General features: G+C 38.8%; 1 protein-coding gene across 1 annotated transcript in view; it reads left to right on the top strand.

Annotated features, from left to right (window-relative positions):
- The window catches only part of LOC149321949 (slit homolog 3 protein-like), a 602,937-nt gene that overhangs the window by 373,574 nt on the left and 207,522 nt on the right, over positions 1 to 21,841 (top strand). The window contains exons 8-9 of the mRNA XM_089520445.1: positions 10,944 to 11,107; positions 17,285 to 17,423. Of these exons, the coding sequence (XP_089376571.1) occupies positions 10,944 to 11,107; positions 17,285 to 17,423 (303 nt within the window). The remainder of the gene's footprint in view (positions 1 to 10,943; positions 11,108 to 17,284; positions 17,424 to 21,841) is intronic.

Here is a 21,841-nt window from a genome sequence, read left to right on the forward strand (position 1 = left end):
AAGTGATGACCCATGTTCATGGAGGAAGAAGGTTCCAGGAGTGAGGAGCAGGAAGTGAAAAGGGATGAATCTGGGACAGGGCAGTGGAGATCGTAGGCTGGGACAGCAGACCTTGACTACTAGAACGGAGGGTACAAGTGGGAATGTTTGAGAATTAGACTGGGAACAAGCCTCATGTAATAATAATAATAATAATAATAATGGAAAGCTTTTCACCAAAAAGAGGATTTTGCTGGCAGATTATGCCACACTCTCTTGCTGCTAAGTGAGCATGCACATTTGTGCCCAAGTCACTTCACAGAGAGTGGCAAATTCACACAAATTACCTCCTCCCATATGTTGGAAGGAGTGTCCTCTGAAAAGAACTGGACTCGAGGATGCCTCCGCTAGTGGAATCCAAACTATAATGCTTATGTTCAGTGTTTGCACAGTCCAAACATATAATCAAATATCAGCACTATATGATAACACAACATGATTACGTTCATATTACGGGGGGGGGGGGGGGGGGACTGAGACTGATAGCTGAATCACCATTTGAAGCAGAGACTCTTTGGCTCTCTGTGCAATTCCTTAGGTGTAATCCAGAAGGATGCTGAATAGCACATTTAGAGAGTAGAGATTAGTATGCACTGTTTTATTACCTTGGAAAGCTGGGTAGAGCCAATCCTGGGCAAAGACACAGAGAACTGTTGTCATACAGCCAACAAACTGTTTCACTATAGTAGGAGCCTCCTTGAAATATGTAACATATCCATTTTTTATATGCTGTGGCATAATATGCTGTAATCCAGAAGGATGCTGAATACCGCACTGTCCACAGAGATTTAGGCATCAAAAGGCCAAGACTGTTGATGTCAGGAGCAAGAAAAAAAGTTGCACATGGAGCTCCAAACTAAATAAAACCACTAGAAATGAAATGCAGTCTGGCAATCTTAAAAATCCAGCCATTTTTGCTGTGGAGCAAAATTCAGCAAAAACATGACATTTACTCAACCCTTAGTAGGCTGGCATACTTTTGTCTTGAGAGGGCAAATGTTTCAAAGGTCTATAGTAGATAGTTTTATAGTGGGATAACAAGAATTATTATGCAAAGCATCAATTCCATTTTCATCTTGGCAGACCTGCAAATGTATATCTGTTACAAGTCAGTGGAGTGAACAGGCTGTTGATTTTATACCAGGACATTGCCTTTATATCTACTAGATATAGACCAGGAATAGGAACCACACAGCCTTTCAAATGTTGTTAGACTGTGGGTCCCTTGAGATCTGTCCAATGGTAAGGAATGCTGGGACTTGCAGTCCAGCATCAGGGGGGTACATTTTGCCTACCCATTATACAGAGCATAGGTTTTTAGCTGTTACGTAAATAAAGGAACATTATTTTAAACTGCCTAGAATGATAAATCATGTTCTATTTATTTTTTTGCCAATTAATTTTAAACGTACTGAAATTTTCTTGATAGTTGAGCCAAATAATATCAACAGCCTGTCTTTCCCCCTTATTTATTTCATCATCACCCTATCTACTATAGACCTTGGAAACATTTGCCCTGTCAAGTCAAAAGTATGCCAGCTTACTAAGGGATCAATAAATGTCATGTTTTTGCTGAGTTTTGCTTCACAGCAAAAAGTGCTGGATTTTTAAGCACTTGCCAGACTACAGTTCATTTCTAGTGGACTTGTTTAGCTTGATGGGTCACAAGTAGATGTAGCTCTAGTGTTAGAATAAGCAATATACTAGAACATCTTCATTGTCCACACTGACAGATTGCTGACTTTGGTGGTGGGTTCATTTTTTGTGTGTATTTAGGCCTTCCATGAACTAGTCACATGAGTAATTATTTGCATTAATTAATTAAAAAAGATGTTGGGGTTTTTTTAAGGTATTTTTCTGGTAATAGCCTAGAGTGATCTCTTGTTGTTTTCTCAAACAATTGATTGGTGTGATAACCATACAAGAGTGTCTGCTGCCATTTTCCTTTAATTTAAAAGATGGCTCCCAGGAGACTTGTATTGACTAATTCCCTTTTGCTGTAATTAAAGGGAGAAGCAGAGAAGGACGTGAAAAATGGGAATTAAAGGAAAGCTTTTATATTGAATTTTCAGAATTACATTTGATAAAATATGGATGTACACCCAAAAAGATAATTCTGGAAATTTAATTTAGGCTTTGACTAAAATAACACTTTTAAAACTATAAATTGTAGTCAGTTTCCTTTTGTGTCCTATAAATGTGCCATTACCAATTTTAAGTGACAAGTTTCAGAACATATGCATTGCCAAGTAATTTTGAAACAGACCTTTAAGCGTTCTTGTGTTTAATGAAAAATAAAAGGACTGAATTATAATAAAAAGGTTACATTTTTCATGTTATATTTAATCTATTTTGTTATTGCCACCAATGCCATCAGATGAAGATTAAGTGTAAAATAAGCATGCATAGTACAGACAAATAATATTTACAAGTGTCTTCATTAGAGTGTTATTGATGGAAAATTACTTTGTATTGTTTTAATTATTAGACATGCTGTTGAATGTGTTAGTTAATAATTCACATCACTAAGCATTTCTTACTTTTAAAAAAAGAAGTCGATATTAATGGTCCCATTGTAACCACAGCTACAATGCAGAGTGCTAAGTTACATGTACAGAAAACATTGCCTATGGAACAGGAATGTTAAAAGTGCCCTGTATGAACTTTCCACACTCCCTGTGTGACTGTGCAGCACATTATCTAATTAGGGAGCAATCCTGTGCTGTTACTCTCTTTCTGTGACCTGCTGAGAAGGTACAGTGGATCCTTCTTATACACAGGGGTTTGGTTCCAAGACCCCCCGTGGATAACAAAATCCATTATGCTCAAGTCCCATTAAATATAATGACATAGCAAAATGGTGTCCCTTATAAAAATGGAAAATCAAGGTTTGATATGTGAAATTTATACTTTTTTGAACATTTTCAAACCGTGGATGCTTGAATCCATATATTAAAAAAATCTGCATATAAGAAGGGCCAACTGTACAAGTAAGCTAATATTTACCCCTATTTTTTGAGATTTTTCCCCCAGGGGTAAAATCTTCTCCCATTCCAAGCAGTGGAAAAGAACTCATTTGGAATAGCTTTGGGGCTGCTCTAGATGATCCCCATATTGTTATCATGTGAAAGCAGAGAGCCTCATGAGCAGTAACAATTGTATTTTGGGCCTGGCGAAGAGCAAGAAATCCTGAGCACAAGCACCAATTTCTAATTTTAGGGAACCCCCAACAGAGGTGAGAGAGAGCATCCAAATCCAACCTCTTCGCCTCCCTGTCCCCAGAGCTTTATGACCATCTCAGGAAGGAAAACAGAAATCTCCATAGTGTCTGAGAAGTGCTGGAAGGAAGAATTCAAAAGTGTATCTCACCCTTGGAAGGTAGATTTCTTTCCTATCAGTTCAGAGTCAGCCTTGTGGGACAACAGTATTTCTCTCTAATGTATTTAATCTTTGTTTAGATTCCTTTTATTCTATTCAATACAATTTGCTGAGACACTATTGCTCTTTCTGGATTATTCATCCCACACTTTTTGTATTTACGTAGCATGGCTTTGTTGTTGTTGCTGTTGTTAACTGTCTTCAAATTGACCTCGACTCATGGTGACCCTGTGAATGGGCTGACTCCAAGTCCCCCTGTCTTCCACTTCTCTGCTTAGATCTTGTAGATCCAGGCCTATGATCTCCCTGATTGAGTCTAGCTATCTGGTGTGTGATCATCCTCTCTTTCTACTACCCTTTCCACTTTTCTTAGCATTAGTATTTTCTAAAGAGGCATGTCTTCCCATGATGTGGCTAAAGTGTGGCAGCCACATCATGGTCTCTAGCCTTGATCTGTTCAAGGACTTGTTTGTCTTTTTGGCTGTCCATAGTATTCTCAGCAATCTTCTCCAGCATCACATCTTAAATGAGTTTATTTTCTTCTTATGAGCTTTCTTCTCTGTCCAGCTCTCACAACTGTACATGGTGATGGGGAATAAGATGGCTTGGAGAATTTAAACTTTAATGCACAATAGTATATCTTTTCTCTTCAGCATAATTTTTTCAGCAGTGCCCTTGACTGCGGTCTCGATTCTGATCAATGTTTGATCCAAGGCATGTGAAATCTTTAACTGTTTTGATTTCCTCATTGTCTAGGTTGAATTTATATAGATCCTTGGTGGTAATTATTTTTGTTTTCTTTATGTTCAGCAGAAAGCCTGCCTTTACACTTTCTTCTTTGACTTTTCTTAGTAATTGTCCCATGTCTATGATGTTTTTCACTATCAGTATGGTGTCATCCAAATTTCTAAGACTGTTGATGTTCCTTCTTCTTATCTTCACTCCTTTTTCTTCTGAGTCTAAACCTGCTCTTTGTATGATATTTTCTGCATACAAGTTGATAAAATAGGGATAGAATGCAGCCTTGTCTTAACCCCCTTGCCAGTTGGGAACCATTCTGTTTCTCCATATTCTGTTCTAAGAGGGGGTCTCTTGTCCCAAATACAGATTTCTCATCAGGACAATCAAATGTACTCTAATGCAGGTACATCACTAGGAGGGTGTGTGGCAGGTGCAGACTGCTCCTCAAACATCTACATTTTGTCAGAAATGTGTGCAGTGTGCCTGTGTCCCTTTAAAACACTGAACAGACTATTGTGAGTGGGGCCATGCTCAGTGGGAGGAGAAAGGAAAGGCCCCAGGTTTGTTTGTTTAATTTTTTAATTCTTCTTAATATATATATTTTTTAAAAATATCAAATTTTACTACATGAAACAAAATACATGTAAATACATTTAGGCTGTGTGTATGATACTGTAATTTAAAGTAATAACTTTAATTTTGCTAGTTGGTTTATGTCACAACTATTACCATCACATTCAGTGATATGTGGGAATTACAATTTATGGATAACACTGGGCACATACAGAAAGGCCAAAATAAAACTGCTTTGGGTTACTTTGGAGGTATGCTGTTTAAATGATGCATGTGTCCTAAGAGGCCAGAAGCTGCGCTAAAGCCACGGTCCAGTGCTAAGGAGTGGAGCACAACTTTGATGCAGCTTCTGGCCTCTTAAGATGCATGTGTCATTTCAACAGCATACCTCCAAAGTGACCCGAAGCAGCTTTATTTTGGCCTGTCTGTACACCCCCCCCCCCCAAAAAAAAACATTACTAAGGATTCTGTATGGTGTGGTATGGAAAGAGGTCAAGGGGTGACACCATGAGTTACCACACCAAGAGATGCCAACCCTAGTGGTGCCACTGCTCAGGGACGTAGCCAAGGGGGGGTCCTTGGGGTCCGGACCCCCCTCCCTTCCATTAGAAAAATGAATGGTGTGTGTTGCTGCACCGCTGCACCCAAGCCCCATTATAATGGTGGCACTTTGTCTGGATTCCCCCCCTTCCTAAAATCCTGGCTACGTCCCTGCACTGCTCCCTTGTAAGTTGGCTAAGGAAAGCATTCTCCCCTTTGGATTATTTATTTCAGTTAATAGTTGTCTTCATCCTTTCCTTTTAGTATGAACAGCCTAAGTGAGGAAAACCTGAAGGAAAGAATGTGTGCATGATTTAGTCCAAATTGAATTAACAGGATATATCAGTGAGCCACTTGTTTCTTTCCAGGGCTCTTATTATGACTGAAGTGTTTGTTGCTTCTGTGTTCTATTGTGCTCTTTACCCACTACATTTAAGGGTGTCCATTTCACGTAAATATAATTTATATTGAGCACCTGTGTTGGCAAATGCTGTAAGGAGGACAAGGCCTGTACAACACAGCAAAGGCTCCAGCAAATTTAAGCACATTTAATCCCCCTTGATTGTACTGGGAATTGGGAAAGTTCAGCACCTGTTCTTAAATCGATGGGAGTTACAAAGTGCTGTGTTGCAGTTTCTTGGTTCTTTCATTTTCTTGTTTTTCGTTTTTCTTTTTTTCTTCTTAGACTTCTCACATTGTTGTCAGTAAGGCTTAGTTACAGCAGCTTGCATTTTATGCCACATTTGGGCTGCTGCTTTAAACCTTTCCATTTTTTCCAAGAATTCCTAGGTTGAAGAACACAGTATAATAAAGACTCTGTTTAATTTCAGCTTGACTTCTGAGGAAGAGAAATCAATTTAGGTGTACCACTCCATACATTTTTTCTTGTACTTAATAATCTCCACTTCCATGGACCTTTTTATTTGTTTTTCTAAATCCTGTTTCTGTTTTGCTGATTTTTTTTGGGGGGGGGATCTCCTTTTAAAAGATTGAATGAGAATTAGTTTACATTGATATGCTTCCCATTTTACGAGACGACAACAATTTTGCAAAATGTCACCCTCTTTTCATTTGTCTTCATTTTCTTAATGTTGACTCTTGCTGTTTCTGCCTCAGTGAATGAATGAACTTCTGGAGAGATAATTGTATTTTTGTATAGCTTAAAGATGGTTGAAAAAGAAACTACAACCATTCAATAACCCTGTCAGTGGATTTTAAGGAAGACAGTTCCCCTTCTCCTATGCAGCCCCTAGCTCCTCTCCCCCCCCCCCGCTGTCTGTGTGTGCGTGTGCATGTGCACACCTGCATATCTCCTCTGACATATGGTAACCGAATGGATTTTAAGGAGTTTTCTTAGGGAGAGAATATTCAGAAGGGGTTTGCCACTGCCGTCCTCTGAAATGTGGCCTACAGCACCTGGTATTCTTTGCCGGTCACCCCTCCAAGTACCAACCAGGCCTGACTTCCTTAGCTTCCAAGATCAAACAAGACCTGATGCTTTAAGGGTATCTAGGCAATCCTATGGTTCTTATATATCTGCTGGCAATACCTCTAGAGCAGAGTTGGGAATGTTTAGCCTGGAGAAGAGAAGGTTAAGAGGTGTATGATCGCCCTGTTTAAATATTTGAAGGGATGTTGTATTGAGGAAGGAACAAGCTTGTTTTCTGCTGCTCCAGAGAGCAGGACCTGGAACAATGGATGCAGGCTCCAGGAAAAGAGATTCCACCTCAACATTAGGAGGAACTTCCTGACAGTAAAGGCTGTTCGACAGTGGAACACTCTTCCTCAGAGTGTAGTGGAGTCTCCTTCCCTGGAGTTCTTTAAACAGAGGCTTGATGGCCATCTGTCGGGGGTGCTTTGAGTGAGAGTTGGGGTTGGATTGGATGGCCCTTGTGGTCTCTTCCAACTCTACGATTCTATGATTCTATGAGTTTTGGGTTGCACAGGGGTGAGGTGGAGGTGGGAAAAGTATCTCCTTCTTTATTTGCTACACAGTGGCGGGATACAAACGGGCAGGAGAAGACGTCTTGGAGGTGTATTCTGCTGAATACGGAGCCTCCAGACCGCCCGCCCCGGGGGCGTGGCTCAGGTGATGGGGCTTCCACATAGGGGGTAGTGAAGACGCCTCACCTGGGGCCGTTTCTGACCTGCAGTTTCCAAACTGCCGCCTCGGAAGACGCTGCAAAGAGAGAGGCAGCTTCCTCACGGGCAGCCAAAAACAGGGCTTTTTTTTCTCCTTTGCCGGCTGGCGGATGCGCAGCTGCGCAGCTGCAGCGCTAAGCAGCGGCGGCAGAAAGCCTATGTGCACATTTAAAGTGCCCAAGCCCCTTTAAAACTTTTTCCCCCACTCTGCCCAAGAACAATGGTGGTCTCCTGCCAGCTGGTGATCAGCTGGTGTTGGCATCCTTGCCCGCTTGCACTTTGCCAGTGTCACCAGCATCATGGATGCCTCCTCTCCTTTGGTCCCCGCGCTCCTGCTGAATCTGCAATGCACAGCCACAGCTGTCGCCGCTGCCACCGCTGTCCCCCTGCCATCCCCCATCACCTCCCTTGTACATATGTAAATATTTACAGTTTTAGCGGTTTTTATTGTTAGGTGAAAATGGCACAGGAATGTGTGTAGGGGCTCACTTTAAAGTCCAAACTTTCCAAGCAGCGCATGCAAACATGTTGCTCTAGGGTTAGGGTTAGGGTTAGGGTTAGGGTTACGAGTCTTAAAATGCGCTGCAGCTGTGCTGCAGCTTCCACACCTGCATGGCAGCTGACGCTGCAATTAAAGCCTGACTGCAAACTGCGCATGTTCCAGGACCCCGACTCATTATGCGACGCAGCAGACACGGAGCTTTTAAATGGGCAACTTAAATTAGCGGCGTAGCAATTCTGGCGTACCGGTGCAGCAGCTTACAGACAGAGCTGCGCAGCTGCGCATCAAACGGAAAAGAAGCGGAGAAAAGCAGCACCTTTTTAATGCCGCCTCTTCCCGCTTGGGGCGTGCGGGGGGCGTGTTCATGGCGGCATTCAGGTAAGGCCCGTCTGAAGGCTCTACCTTCATGACGTCATGAATACACCCCTTTTTGCCCGTCTGTATCCCGCCAGTGTTTGCCTGGGAAGGGAATGGCCTCCTCCTAAATCTGCTGTACACATCTAAATCCAGGCCACTGTGTTTGGAGATTAAAATCTCCCAATTTCGGGGATTCAGCTTGGGCACTGGGGTTGGGAGAGAAAATAATAATAGCATTTGTAATATCATGAAAAACATGTTTTTATCTTTAAAGAACCACATTTATATAATAATACATAACTATTATTTTAAAAATCAATCTTGTGCAAATACTTAAAAATGTATCAAAATACTTCCTTAAGGACAATGATAAGCAACTTCAGGCCCTCTAAATGTTTGGTTTATCCCATCTTTCTCCCAATATGAGAAGTAAGGTGTCTTACATTGGCCCTATTCAGCAAAGGCCGTGATTGAATGATGACACACACTCTTGCTTTAGAGAATACATCAGGATATTGTATCTCATTGGTAAGATCCTATATTGTCCCAATGATATCATGTCAAGGTAGCAGTCTTTTGTTTCTATGATTGTTGACACAGCCTTGCAGTAGTTGAACTCACATTTAGTCTCTAGTTAGTTCTCTCCCAATATGATATTTGTGGTTGTGCGTTTTCAAATCATTTCCAATTATGGTGATTCTAAGATGAACCTATCATAGGGTTTTCTAGGCAAGGTTTGTTTGGTGGGGAGTTGCCATTGCCATCCTCTGAGGCTGAGGGAATGTGACTTGCCCAAGGTCACCCAGTGGGCTTACATGGCCAAGTCTGGATTTAAATCCTGGTCTCATATGCTGATTTTTATGTGCTCTTTGTGCATTAAAACCAGCTTAAATAGTTTGGCTTCAGTATAACTTTTTCAGTGCTGTGGTCAAAGTGCCTTTCAGTTCTGAATTCCACTAAAATATTGTTGAACTTTTTTACGTATTAATTATTGAAATTGTTTTGACTCCAATATGTTGTTGATTAGAGTATAGATGATTTCACATTTAAAAAAGCCTGTAGTTTTCTTTCAGTAGGAGAGCCAAAAGGCACTTGTATTGAGAACTGGTTAAGATGCAGATTTATTGAAATATAATTATTATTTAAAAGCTTGATAATTAAAGGCTTAGTGTGCACAGGAGTGCACTTTTAATTGGTTTACAACCATTAAATATGTTTTTTAAAAGCCTCTCTCCATGCAAATGAGATGGATTAGCCTCTTCCCATATTTTGCTGAAATAAAACCTCATCCAGTCTTTGATGAATAGATCTGTGTGCTTTCCACAGACTGCCCTGAAGGTCAGGAGACTTAAGCTTTACTGGACACATTAAGTAAGTGAATTCAGGAAACTTCCCAGCAAAAATGCCTCATAGTCCATCAGCAGACATACAAATCTAGAGACTGTCGGTTCAGGCGCCACCACTGAACTCACTTGCAACTCCCTAATATTAGGATCTCAGCCGCTGTTAATTTATTTTAGAGATGGACTAGACTGTTTTACAGCTCTTTATATTTGTCAGTGAAATATATTATGTTAGTCTGTCAAAAATGAGTGCTTGCCCAACACTGTCCAACAGAAATGACAGCACTGTCTTGGGAGTTTTGCTGCCATTGCCTGCCATGACTCATAGAAGCAGGATGAAATATTTAATAGCTTATTTAGGCATTCTGGCTACTTCATTTCTCAGATACAAGACTTTTTTCTAGACAGTATGACACAAGGCAATGTACCTTCACAAGAGCAAAGGATACTTTATCTCCTTCATATTGGGGATGAACTAGTGGCTTGAGCATTCAATAAGTATTGTGGGGAACAGGGATTTAATCCCCTGCTCAGCCATCAAAACTAACTGAATGACCTTGGGTGTGTCATATTCCCTCATGCTCAGAGAAAGTCAAAGGTAAAATCCCCTCTGAACAAATCTTGCTGAGAATGCCACGTGACAGGTTTGTCTTAAGGTCACCAGAACAACTTAAAGGCACACAACAGCAACAACAACAAAGCAATGCGCTAGGTATGAGCTTGTTAGAAAATATGACTTAGGTGCTGTACATACAGGCCACCCCTTTCTGCCCTGGATGGAGGCCGTGGCAACTGCATGCTGGGTCCTCTGGAAGGGGCGTTGTAAGTGCTGTGGCAGGGCGTCATGACGCCCCTTCCGTGCAGGGCCATTTGGGCACTGTGCTTGGCGTGTATCATCATGCCATGCACCGTGTGGATGGGCGCGCACCATAATGGCAGCCACGTGGTGTGGTAAGGGCTTTGAGTGTGCAAACGCTCAGCCCTCACAACGTGTACAGGCTGGCACAAAGTGTCAATCTGTACAGCCCCTTACTTAACCAAAAATGCTGAAAAAGTAATGAATGGCACAATCCATAGTAATGTCATTGATTCCTGTTAGGTTTCTGTGCACTTACTATTTCAGTTATATATTTGAAAACACTTATATGGTATACTTCATTCTATTGGAGGTATATGACCAATGGTACTATATGATAATCTCTATATTGCTCTTGGTCCACAAAAATCAGTACAGCTCGTAGGATGGTGTATTTGACTTAATATGAATTTAGCTGAATTCTGGAAGACTGTAAGTTTTAATGTTGGATCTCTCTTTCAATTCATTTCAGACGGCTTCATTCCAATTACTTATACTGTGACTGTCATCTTGCTTGGCTTTCTGATTGGCTGCGTCAGAGGCGATCAGTTGGACAGTTCACCTTTTGCATGTCACCTGTTCACTTGAGAGGGTTTAATGTTGCAGATGTTCAGAAAAAAGAATATGTCTGCTCAGGTAACAACACAAGTTTATCATTTCGTTTGTTCTGTCATTTTGTACCAGTCTTCAAAATAAACCATATCTAATATTGTTCCCAGGTAAAGGTCACTTCTTGCCCATTCCATTCAGGCATGTTCCCACCTAAAAAGTGTAACAATATTATAAATTACTATGATTTGTTCAGTTTTCCCCCCTAAACTGCTAAGTTGTGTTAATGATTCAGTACTTAAAATACCTTTTTTTCAAATTGTACTTGGATCATATTAATGTGAAATAATAATTAGCAAATAATATGATGATATTTATGAGGGGTATGCCTTCTGAGCTCTATATTTGACCAGCATACAAATGGACTGAATTAGAAAGTATATGTGAAAGAATGATGCTTAATTTAATACACGATGAGTTCCATTGTAAGTCTGTATTTGCTTTTTATATTAATGAAATTAATATTTCTGAGGAGTGTAATTTTCTAAGCTCACCTGATTTCTAATTTTGATGTTTTTGCTGTACTGTGCTAACATATAAACACCACTGGGTGAAAATCACCCTAACATTTTAACTTAAATATGTTTTTACAGATTGGAATAATAACTTTTAGTTTTTCATTTCCAAATTCTGTGAGTAGTGTCCCTAGCTCAGATGACGTACAGTAGATGTCAAACAACAGGACATCATCTAAAGTGTTTATAATCATTTCACAGATATTTATATTTGCTAAGGTTTTCCTAAAACTTGACCTCATGCAGCTTTAAAAGCCTTTGCAACAAGATTTCCTTCTTTCTATAAGAATGTTGTGTCAGTATACAGTCAGCCCTTCATTTCCACAGATTCTACATCCAAGAATTCAACCATCCATGGCTTGAAAATATTGGGGGGGGGGGGGGGGGATTCCAGAAGCAAAACTTGATTTTGCTGTTTTATATAAGGGATATCATTTTACTATGTCATTTTATATAATGGAACTTGAGCATCTAAGGATTTTGGTATCCATGGGGGAGGGGAGCAACCTTGGACCAAACCCCACAGATACCAAGGGTCCCACTGTAGTTATTCCACACATTTTGATTTTTTTTATTATGGAACAGCAAAAAGGATTGATTGGAGTTGAGATAGGAAAAAGAATCCCTAAACTTTTATAACTATCCTATCCATAAGAAGGTAGGATACATTGTCGTCCTGCCATACAAAGCCATACAAGTACGTATATAAAACAGCAGAAGTATGGACAAAGACATTTTTCAAGTGAACATTACTGTATACCTTATAAAAAAAATTTCTAATGAGAAAAGGACTCTAAAATAATGATGTTCATATACTACCTGCATCATGGATACAGTGCTACACCTAGCTGGCAGTCCTTGACCTCAGTTGCTATTATGAAGTTTTACTTTCCACTGTCTGATCAAAATGAGTTGAGACTTAAGAATATTTTATATATCTATTATGTAAAGCTTCAAAGTGGGGGAAAGGACAAAGTCCCTAAAACTTTGGACCTACATGCATAACACGTTGGGAATTTGGAACCCATTACATTGCAGCATTATAAGCAGCTGCTGTTTGGAATACACAGAGTTCTGGGGATTTTTATCTAGTGTTCAGATGATACAATAGTGGAATAGATGGCTAACACACTGGAAGATAGCAACAGAATTCAAAAGGACCATGATAAATTAGGAAATTTGACTGAAAATATTAGAATGGAATTCCATAAAGACAAATGCAAAATTGTACATTTAGACCACAAAAACCAAATGCACAGGTATAGAATGGCAGATATTTGTGATTATTGTTGATCATAGATTGAACATGGCCCAGTAGTGTGATGTTGCAGGAAAGAAGGCAAATACTATCTTAGCCTGTGTTAACAGAATCATAGTTTCCAAGTCAGGGGAAGTAATAGTCCCACTATATTCTCCACTATATGGAACTCATATTGATTACAAGTTCAATTCCGGGCATTTAATTTTAAATATCTAAAAGGCTGCTATAGAGTAGGGTGAAGATTTGCTCTCTGCTGCCCAGAGGTTTTAAAAGAGGCTGCACAGCTACCTGATGGGGATGTCCTAGATGGAGATCTTGCACTGAGCAGGGAGCTGGATTTTGTGGTCTATAGAGCCCCTTCTAGCTCTGTGGTTCTTTGATTCAAAATGTCATAAGGTTGCTAGGAATTACAAAAAGGATTGGTGATCAAGACAGTAGCCTCTAGTAGTGTTCTAATTTTAATATTCTCTGTTAACAATACCTGTTACAAACATTAATAGACTTAAATGGATGTCTGTACAATCTTGGGTATTTTTCTGACCCTTCTTAAGTCATGTTGAAAGATAAAAAGGCTGGTTCAAAGGTTCCTTTGAACCATTTGCTTACATGAATACCAGCGCTAGTTTCAATTTTTATTAAATGAAACTGTATATCATATGAGAAATTTAGGCCTATGTAGATCCAGCAATCCTTCAGACCCATATAACGTGATATGAGTCGTAGTTATGCTGTAACTTTATCCTTGATTCTTTTTAGTGGTATATCAGGCTTTACCTTGTCAACACTTTAATATTTTGAACAATGTTGATATATGGTGATATCTCCTACCAGAATACAAACAGTTTGTACTTGGCAACAGGGGAAAGTTTTCCTGTTCTTCACTACTGAAGTTTAGCAATGCTATAAAGGATTCCAAAAGGTAATGTATAAAGCTGTACTGATTCTCAACATAAATGGATTCATTTTGTGATAAAGGCAAAATAATAATGTGAAACTGATAGGAGATAAGGCAGCTGCAAATATATTATTGTTCCCCAGAAAGGAACAGCAGAAGAATGATCTCCAATGATCATTGATCTCCAGAATTAAAATGGTGTCAGCAAATGTATTCAAAATGATAAATGCATAATATTTTTTGGTTAAATGTTAATTTACTAATGCATATTTTTTCATGAACTATGGCTGATATAATGCAGATGTTAACTTTTACTTACTTGCCTTATTTTTTGAAACTATCAGTCTGCTCTTTGCATCCAGCCTAGTCCTTCAAAGTCTTAACTTGAAATAAAATTAATGATTAATTAACTTGAATAATTCAGAACTGATATACAAATGAACTCAGTTCAACAGAAGATTAGCATCACATTCCAATACATTGTCTAACACAAAAACTGTATGGTATATTGTAAATGACAGTACTAACTTAAATTTATCACTAGGCTATCAATAAGAGAAAGTGAAACAGAAAGTTAAGGTGCACAAGTGAAATACAAGTACTTGTGGACTGATAACAAAAGAGAAAGTGTAAATTATAAAATGCCTGGGTGAAATACTGAAACTACTGTACAGAAATTGGAAGAAGCAATATGTATGCAATTGGGATATATTCCATCTTCCAAAAAAGTGCAATACAACTAAGGTATCAGGTTGGAAAGATTGCATTAAAAGGGTGTTTACTTCTGTGTCAAGATAAGAAAGTCAATTTTAATCGCAGGAAACAGTGAATACTCTACTGTGCTTTAAAAAAATAGTTTAAAATGAAATGCATAGAAGAAGAAAACTCCAAACAACAAAACAACCCTTGATGTTCTTGCAGGGCCAATATTAAGATGTTGTTTGACTGGCCGCCAACTTTTAGTGCAAAAAGTCCCTCACACAGTCTAATATGGAAGGTCCCAGGAGAGAGAGAGAGAATCAGTTTGGCTGACCGATTCCATTCTGTTGGTTGATGGGCATGATTAAATGCAAACCTATCACTCATCACTGCAGCATGAAGTGACTGCTAACATGAAGTGGCCATCACATAAAGCTTTCATATCAGCTCATGCCATTCCGAATGCAATTATATTTTGCCCCAGAAACAGTGGATACCTGTGGCACCTATGAGTGTTAAGTTAGAAATTCTAAATTATTGATGTTAATTCCAAATAGTTCCACTTTTAACATTTTTTTATTGTGCATAAATCACTATAAAGGAAAGTCAAGCGAGAAATAATAAATATTGAATTCAAATCAATTAAAGTATACATCAACACCCCCCCCCCAAAAAAAAACCCCACATAAAATATAAATTGATCAGTGAAAAAAATTGTATGCATAAACCTCTACAAGAGATGAGCAAGTATCCACATAACTGTCCTTGGTTAGTTGACTTCTACATACTGAATGTCCAAATGCAGAAAGGATTACAATGTATCCCATTCAGTGATCAATAGAGGGTTGTTATTTGTCTTCCCATTGTTGGCAGTGTAAGTCTTTTAGCCACAGAAAGGCTATAGAGAATCTGCTTCTATTTACCAAAAGTGAATTTCCAATATGTAGGCTGTCTGTTTTAAAGGCACGTTTCCATCATAGCTCAGCACGTGATAACAAACTCAGTTTCCATATATTCACATTGGTTTATACTTATGTTCCAAATATAGACTCGGTCGTTGGGTTTTATTAATATTTCAGTTAACAAGCAACACTTATTGGAGAAAGTTTTCAATTATGTCCTAGATCCAATATTAGAAAGGAGTACATGCCCGTGCAAATTGTATTCTATGGTGCAATCTGCATGATGCAGTTTTTGCCAGACCCTAGATAAGCTCAGACTGAATTATGTAGGAACTGCAATGACAATACTCTATGAATAGCACCAGCCATATGATAAACATATATATTCAATTTAAAAATGTGGCAGTGACAAAATCTCCAGAAATAATGTGTCCATTGATGGTCTGTCTGGGCCCTATCAGGTAGCTGTAGGACATATTGACGTCCACCCACCCCTTTTGACGGTGGATTGGGACCAGGGCAGCTTTACTGGCAGTCCTGCGGCCCCAATCCAGCATTTTCTGGGCCACAGAGAAGCGGCAAAATGCTGCTTCTCCATGGCCCGGAAAAGGGTTGTCCTTGGGGCTTCATGCCCCTGGACACTCAGACAGCCAAGAGAAGAAAGGGCTGGTCCCTTTCCCCTCAGGATCATTCCTGTGGCTGTGTAGTTGCCATGGGAATGAATCGCTGTAGGAAGGAGCTGCGTCACAGCCCTTATGACATTGCTTCCCCCACGTGGTCATGGAGATGCTGCACGGCAGCACTGGCATCATGGTGGCCGGCATGTGGATGGCAGGCTGCCATGATGTTGATGCTGCCATGGACTAGGCTTAGGGAGTGTACGGTTGGTGTGCGCTTCCTAACCCTAGTATCGCTGGCAGCACACCACTTTATGGCATGGTATGTACCGGCCCATAGTTAAACTAGTGAGTGAGACTCTTAAACTGTTAATTGTGGCATGGCAAACCACTGTGCAGCATGATCTTCCAAAGCAGTAGTTTAAGTCTGTTATCAGAAACTGTGCACTGATTGAGTTCCTAGATCTTTGTAACTTATGAGTTGGGTTTGTCATTGATTTTAGCCAATCTAACTTGGAAGATTGTCACTGTAATTGCTGAGACTGTTGTTTAAACTGAATGGACAATGTTATTAGCCTAAAAAGTACTCTCTCTTAGCATCTGGAGAAGAGGCAGCTGTCTTTGCCTTTTTGCCTTTCCATGTCCTGATAATGATGGAAATGTGACCTCAAAAGGGTGGGGGGGGGGGAGACAAATTTTAAAATATTTCCCTCAAATAAATATGTCTCATCAGAATATCTTATTACAGAAATGCTAAGCAGGGAAGAAACTGAAAGGTGATGCAATATCTACTAATCACACTGCTGTTCTGAAATAGAAGAGAATGAACTATTTCTTAATGGTCTGATTTGACATGTTAAGATATCTTGGATTGGAATAGAAAAAAGAAAGCTGACTTCATTATAAAGCTTTACAAAACACCTTTGGGATGAAGCATAGCTGTAATTTTTAGTGCATTGAAATGTATTATAGATGTTATTGGATGCTGTCACTTCTTGTTTTGACATTTTCAAAAGGACATTTAAAATAATTTTAGCAGATATAATTGATAATTTCTCAAACGAAACCTCCAGTGAGATTTTGATATTATACCGTGTCAGTTGCTCATATAAAAAGGGTGCAAAACTGGAGGGACTTTTTATTACATCCAATAATTGTAGATATTTTAAATTCAGAGACAAGGAAGAAAAGGAGAAGATGATCTAGTGCACAATCTAGCAATTAGGTTTTATATTGTAGTGATGTGATAACAGCCAGTAAAATATATTTAACACAACATTTAAAGATACTTTTGTTGATTTGTTTTCTTTTTCAGGAAACACTGAACCTCCATCCTGCAATGCCAATTCCATCAGTTGTCCATCACCTTGTACTTGTAGTAATAATATTGTGGATTGTCGAGGAAAAGGCTTAACTGAAATTCCAGCCAACTTGCCAGAGAGTATTGTGGAAATGTAAGTGTCACCTTAGCTCTCTGTCATCCATAAGACTGCATTCTACAAATATAAAAATGTAATGTGCAGATTGTTGTTGAATGTGTGAGCTATTGGTTACTATTAATATCTGTTCGCCAAACATGTCAGAACGTAAGGTATTGGTATGTTCAGTTGCTTTTATGGAGAATATCTGTTTGTTTTCTTTTTAGTATGCTCCTCACTAAATAATGGAGGGTTAATATCACATGATTTCAAGAAGTGATTCATGTTGTCCCTCATGCTGGTACATTCAGATTTATTCCAATAAATAAGTATAGCTATTTATGAAAACATGACCAGGGGTAGTCATGTTGACCATACAGCAAAGTACAATAACATCCACAGTGTCCAAAATCCACAAAACAGCCATACCTTTATTAGGCCAAGCAACATGCATGATATGCATGTTGCAAGCTTTTGAAGCACCATTGGCTTCTTCATCAGGCTAAAGTGTTAAAAATAGTTTAGAAGAAAGAAAAATATGACAGTGTTAGAGTCACAGATCTACATTTTGTCAAGTTGTTGTTGTTCTCCTCAGTTAATATGATATGGAGGGATGTTCATATTGGCATACCACTCTTCCTTCTGGCCATGTGGATTTCAGGAAACAAAGAGCTGTGAAGTCCAGGAAATAAAATTTAAACTCCATTAGCAACACAAAAAGATACTTACTTGGAGATCCAGGTTGCCGCTTTCCTTTGCCAGGCTACCTGCCCCTTTGTTAGGCAGGGAACATTTAATTTTTCAAGAAGCCTCCCATGCTGTTGCATTAGGAAGACTTTTAGGTGCTGTTTAGATGAAACAACCAAATGCAGTCCCAGATTTTTAAAAAGGTTTTACCGTGGTTGGAGATAGAAACCTCAAATAATAAAGCCCTAGTCTTTTACCTCCCTTTTTAGAATTCCTGTGTTGCAGCTAAAGTGTGTTGTATTCACAGTTATTTCAGTGTGTTTTGGAAAAGGGAAGAGTGAAGAGTTAGAACTCTTGCAGTCCCAAACTGGGGATAGGATTAGGAACGATAATTATAACTATTTTTTTATAATTAACTTTTCAAACTCTTCTCAGACTAATTGTTCAGCTTAGTAAATTTAAGAAGATTTTAGATGCTTAGAACTTAAAGTTCTAGATTTTCATCTGTAGCCTCTGAGAATGTAAAAAATGTTACTTTCCTTTTTAATCTAGTATATATATTTGTCTAGAACATATATTAAATCTGGAACATATATGTCCACTGCAACCTTGATTTTCTTCATAATTCAAAAGAGCATTTTTGTAAACACCACACTGTTTGATGTGTCAAAAATAAAGGTGAGAGATAAGCTTGTAAAAGAAATGGCAATGGCTTTATATTACATTTTGTGTGCCTCATCTCATAAAATATATACGTTAGTACTTTTCATTTCTAGTTTTCATCCTTTACTGCAGTTTGATTTTGTCCAGGTTTTAATATGAGTAGCAACAATTGAGTGAGAAAGTGTATAATTAATTCCCTCAATTACATTCCTGGGGAGTTGCAAGCAGGTGTCACCACTGGTTTTCCTCTTGCAAATAGCTATAGCTCTAAGTAGTTCTATGTCTAATTTTGTTTTGACAGAAAATGTTTGTCAAATCCAGTTTTAGTCATACTTAAAGTAACTTCATATCAAGGGACTTAAACTGCATCTATATTAAGCCCTACCAATTTTGGCAGGCTTATTCTAAGCATGAGAAAATCTTATATTCAGGTTTTTTTATTATGGCTAGAGTAAACTCATTCTGTCAGTGGAACTTATATACATGTTAATTTAAACTTAGGCTGACATCCCAAACATTCTCATGCAATTTCAGGACCTGTTTTCAAATTTTAGCTTTTTTAAAAAAGTGCTAGTTTCACTCTCTTTGCATGGTTCTAAACAAATTCAAGGCTTTTAGGTGTTACCAGTCAAACCTTTGTTTCATTTAAATCATGAGGTTCAACCCACAAAATGCTAGGCATGTTTCCTAGTTGTGTGTGTGTGTGTGTGTGTGTGTGTGTGTGTGTGTGTGTGTGTAATGCTCTGAGTGCTTCATTTGTTTAAAATACCTTAGTTTCATGTGAAATGTAGCTTTAAGAGACACACATCTATAGCTAAACATCTCAAGCATTGTGATACCAATATATCTAAGACCTTCAGGTCAGGCTACTATAACAGTGAGAAACTGTACAATTTTGAGACTTAAATGGGCTCGTATGGAAACATTTATTGCTCGTTTACTGAAATTTAATCCTGAAACAGTTGTATTTTATTGCAGTATTAATTAAGGAATCTCTTAAGTATTAGGTATCACTCCAGCTAAAATGACAAAGTGTTCTATGCCATTTAAGCTGGAATGGTTAGCTTGATATCCCTAAAAAAACCTGTACCCTTCTGGAGTGAAAGCAAATGTACAATTTATTGTGGACATGGAACAAAGGCTGCTGCCTACTGCAGTTTTAATGCAATTCAACACTGCTTTAACTGTCATGGCACCACCCTGTGAAATCCTGGGGTTTGTAGTTTGTTGTGGCACTTCAGCTATCTGACAGAGAAGGCTCAATATCTTACCAAATTACAAATCCCATAATTTCATAACTGCCTTGGCAGTTAAAGCAGTGTCAAACCACATTAATTCCGCAGTGTAGATGCAGCTGTAGAACTCAATTCTACATTAAGAATTCTATCAGTGGATACTCATTTTTCTTCTAGTACTCTATGAATCTACCACAATTCTATGAATATTCAGACCTTTCCAACAGCTCTGGACTTCCAGACATGCACATCAGTATGTACTGCACCTAAAATCAATCCAACGCTGTTCTCCAGGTTTTTCTACCTCCAGATGTGTAATGAGTGGGTTGCTTCAAATGCAGTGGCTAGAATCCGAGCACTCTCCTGCTGAGAGTGAGAAGTGTCTAGCACCATCACCTGTATTATCTCAGTTGTCTGTCCAAAGTAGTGCTTTCAAAGGACTTCATTTTAAACAGTGTACTTCCAGTTCAAGTAATTATTCTATTATTAGTATTGTGTTATTTAATCATCTATAAATTGACTTATTTTCTTTTTGTTAAAGAAAAGCATAACATAATTCTGATAGAAGATTGAGAATCATGTGGAAGTTTTTGGACCTTCCCCTACAATCTGTTGCTAAAATTAAACATAGTTTAATTGCTGGTCTAAAATCACTGATATATTTCAGATAGTGGCCTCTAAGTATTCTCCTTACTGAGTAGCTGTGTGGTCTGCCAATGAATGCTAAGAACTTTGGATGATGTACATTGCAAACCCCATAGTTCATTAACAGAGCATAGGTTTTGCATATAAAAATATCTTAGTTTTACTCCCTTTCATTTCAGTAAGACTAAGGAAGATTCCTGTTTGAAATTATGTGAGTGACTGTCAATCAATATAAATGGAACTGAGCTAGATAGAGAAATGATGTGGCTCAGTATAAGGCATCTTCCTTATATGTTTATGCTAATACCTAGATTTATGTGTTGATAGCTCTGCTTCCCTCAGCTTATCTCAAAAAGTTTTTGGTTTAACCACAGTCTCAGATATTCCTTGGGAAATAGGTTTAGAAATTATAAACGTAGAGGAGATCACCCACAACCCTTCCTGCTAGGAGTTTATTGCATGCACTTTTCAGCCCAATCTGGGCACGGTACAGGATGGGACTGGAATGGAGGAATACAGGTTTTACTGCACACAAAATTGCTACTGTGCTGCTGCCTGACTGTCACCCGTCCCCCAGCCATGCTTGTCCTGGCGATTTTGCTACCATAGAAGCTTTCCATACTACCAAAATCAGCCGGCAGAGCACAGCTGAAGGACAGGTCAGGTGGCAGTGCAGCAGCAATTTGGTGTACAATAAAATCCATTTTCCCCTGTTCCAGTCTGATCCCATCTTGTGTGCAGATCAGGCTAAAAAGTGCATGCAATAAATTTCCTAGTTCTCTCCTCTCAAAACAAGCACACTTTTTGCAAAGGATGAGAAAACTAGTAGAGGGAAGGACTTGCCAAAGCCAGGAGAAATCTTTCAGTTTTGCAGTTCAGCAAAAAAAAAATACACTTATGGACATGTAGCATAATTTATAAAATATATAAATATAAAACTTTAATTTATATCCTGCTTTTTGTTACCACAATCAAAGCGGTATACAACCTTTTAAAAATACAATGTATACAATTTCCACCCACCCACCCTTAAAAAAGGATTAAACAATTCTATCCATTAAAATTACAGACAGTAAAATCTAAAAACAATAATACAATAATAGAATAACGGTGGGAAGAGTCTTCACTTATATATGTCTGTGAAGGGATCTTTATGTGGCTGGGATCTATTCCGGGAAGGCCTGCCGGAAGAGATGTGTCTTGACAGCTTTCTTGAAACTCTGT

This window comes from Sceloporus occidentalis, unplaced genomic scaffold, assembly GCF_023333645.1.
Source record: "Sceloporus occidentalis isolate IW3139 unplaced genomic scaffold, rSceOcc1.0.p SCAF_1, whole genome shotgun sequence".
NCBI lineage: Eukaryota > Metazoa > Chordata > Lepidosauria > Squamata > Phrynosomatidae > Sceloporus > Sceloporus occidentalis.